Source organism: Pterocles gutturalis, unplaced genomic scaffold (genome assembly GCF_000699245.1).
Source record: "Pterocles gutturalis isolate BGI_N339 unplaced genomic scaffold, ASM69924v1 scaffold7007, whole genome shotgun sequence".
Lineage (NCBI taxonomy): Eukaryota > Metazoa > Chordata > Aves > Pterocliformes > Pteroclidae > Pterocles > Pterocles gutturalis.
This window is the reverse complement of record NW_010107816.1, coordinates 19588-22397: the sequence shown is the minus strand read 5'-3', so window position 1 is coordinate 22397 and position 2810 is coordinate 19588. Positions and strand designations below refer to the sequence as shown.

The window sequence follows — 2810 nt, the reverse complement described above, 5'->3', positions numbered from 1 at the left end:
CCAGGCGCTGGGGCTCCTCCTGCCACCACATCTCCCCCCCGACCCCGTTTCTTGCCCTGGCAGGTGAACCCCCAGTACGAGGGCACCTTCATCTTCCCAAATGACTTCCCTGCGCTGCAGCCTGATGCTCCTGAGCCTGGTAACTTGTGGGGCCTCTCCCTCCCCACCTTCTGTCCTTCACCAGGTGACAGTGATCACCCACTGTTTCGAGCAGCAGCAGCCCGAGGTGTGTGGTGAGTACCCCAATGGCTCCGGGTGGGTCTGGGCTGTGATGTCAGGCATGGCCTGTGGAAGGGAGCTGGACTGAGACCACCCCCCTCCTTATACTGTCTGTTTTATGTATGTCTGCTCTGTTTTGGGGGCATTTTGTGGGTCTCATCCCTGTCCCCTGTTCCACTGTGACCTTGCAGGGCAATGGGAGTCCCCAGGGACACCCTGCAGCCCCAGTCACATGTGTCTCCTCCACAGCAAGGTGATGTGCTTCCCCCCCTGGTCTGACCTGACACTGCCCCTCATGTCCCTGGCAGAGATCCGGGCCGTCATCGATGCATGGGCAGAGCTGGCTGCCGAGCTGGGTGCCTCCTACCCCTGGGTGCAGGTCCGGGACTGCTGGGGGCTGCCCTTCTCTCCCTGTCCAGGGGGCTTGGGTGGAGGTGGGGGGCTGTGGCTGGGTGCTCTGGCACCACCCGGGGTTGTGACCCTCCTGACTGCATGTGGGACCCCCATCCCCACCTCATGCCCCCCTGAGCCTTTCCAGGTGGGTGCAAGGCTCTGCTTTCCTGGCATGCTGGGGACAGCATGGCAGCCCGCAGAGGGGACCCTGGGAGTGGGACCCGCTGGCTGCACCTCTTCCTCGAGAACAAGGGAGCGATGATGGGCTGCTCCAACCCGCACCCTCACTGCCAGGTGAGGCTGCCCTACCCCTGACCTGGCTTAACCGCGAGTCCCTGTGGGCAACCCTACAACAACAAACCCAGGCGGAGGATGCAAACAGAAATCACCCCGCCCTGGTCCCAGAGCTTTTTGCCGAGAGGATGAGGATGCCTTCATGCCTGTCCTGTCACCTCCCTTCTGGGGGACTGTCCCTGGCACATATCGGACTCTCCACCTGGTGGCAGCACAGACCTGCAGATGGGCAGCGTGGCAGGGGCACCCTTGCAAATGCTGGGTACAGATAACCCAGCCCCATGCCCCAATGTTCCTCCCAGGTGTGGGCCAGCAGTTTCCTCCCGAACGAGGCGCGCCTAGAGGACCGGACCCAGCGGCAGCACCTGAGCCAGCGCGGTGTGCCCATGCTGCTGGAGTACGCTGAGCAGGAGGCTCACCGGAAGGTGAGGACATGGCGTTGTCCCCTCCCTGGGAGCTGAATGTGCGCTGGGGTGAGCCCCCCAGTCGCCAGAGCAGGGCCTCTGGGAGTGCCCATCCCTAGGGTATCAGGGCTGCACATGTCCCCATCGAGCACTGTGTCCCGCAGGAGCGACTGGTGGTGGAAAATGCGGACTGGTTGGTTGTGGTGCCATACTGGGCTACCTGGCCCTACCAGACCCTACTGCTGCCCCGTCGCCATGTCTGCCACCTCCAGGACCTCAAGGAGGGCGAAAGGGACAGTGAGTGGCTCTGCACCTCGTTAGCCCTGTCCCATGTCCTTTGGGAGGAGGCAGCTCTGTGGCAGCCTTGCTGGTGCTGGAGGGTCTGTGTCCCCTTGTGGTGTGGGGCTGCTGGGCTTGGCTTGGGGGAGGTCTGGCACCCCCATTTTGCCAGGACAAGAGCTGGGTGTCCAGGCGCAGGCAGTACTGGTGGGGGAACTAGTGTCCTTTTTGGGTTGATGAAGCACATGGTACCCCATACTTTTGGGGTGCCGGCTGATGAGGAATGGGAGTTCCTCCTACCATGTTGCTCGGGCTGTCTCCATCAGTGGGGAGGGGTGGAAATGCCAAGGGCATTCGTCCTGCCTGTCACCGATGTCCCCTAAGGGAGGGGTGCTGAGGGTGAGCCCCCCAGGCCCGATGTGATGCCTGCTGTTGGAGGGGGCTGGCCAGCTTGGAGTACAACTCCCTGGCACTCCCCTGCAGGCCTGGCCTCCATCATGCAGAGGCTGCTCATCAAGTATGACAACCTCTTTGAAGTCTCCTTCCCCTACTCCATGGGCTGGCATGGTGAGTGGCATGGCTGTGGCGCCCCTGCAGCCTCTCCCCCTCATCCCTGTCCCCTCCCTGGGGCTCACGCAGTGGCTGCACCCCTGCAGGAGCCCCCACAGGCCCCTACCTGGAGGAGGACTGTGGGCACTGGCAGCTCCATGCCCACTACTACCCCCCGCTGCTCCGCTCCGCCACCGTCCGCAAGTTCATGGTGGGCTACGAGATGCTGGCGCAGGCACAGCGGGACCTCACCCCGGAGCAGGTGAGTGCAGCTTCCCCAGGAGTTTTGGGGAGCTAGGGGGTCCTGTGCAAGGGCTGTCACCGGGATGGGCTGCTGGCTGCCACTGGTGCTGTGCCCCACAGGCAGCAGAGCGCCTGAGGAGCCTCCCCGAGGTGCACTACAAGCGGAGGGACAAGGAGGCGTGATGGGGAGCAGCGGAGCCAGCCCTTGGCTGTGCTGGGTGAGGCCAGGAAGAGGAGTCAGTGGGGAGTGATGCGAGCTGAGGCCTGGGAACTCGTGTCGCTTGTGAGCCCTGTGATCTCTCAGCTTCTCATGAGCCTTGTTGCAGCTTGGCGTGGCTTGGGGACTGGTTTTGCCTGTTCAGGTTCCCCAGTCCTGATCCTGCGGCATCCTTAGGCGGGCAGTGCTGTTTCTTCTGTCTCTTTCCCCAA

At 63.1% G+C, this 2810-nt stretch overlaps 1 protein-coding gene across 1 annotated transcript; it reads left to right on the top strand.

The window, feature by feature from the left end:
- Positions 1-66: 66 nt before the first annotated feature.
- Positions 67-2564, top strand: GALT (galactose-1-phosphate uridylyltransferase). The gene is made up of 10 exons (XM_010072372.1): positions 67-139; positions 185-233; positions 469-598; positions 749-757; positions 859-906; positions 1209-1331; positions 1475-1607; positions 2073-2156; positions 2246-2400; positions 2502-2564. Exons 3-10 carry the CDS (start codon positions 476-478, stop codon positions 2562-2564), a joined length of 738 nt encoding a protein of 245 aa, XP_010070674.1. The 5' UTR covers positions 67-139; positions 185-233; positions 469-475.
- The last annotated feature ends 246 nt before the right edge of the window (positions 2565-2810 follow it).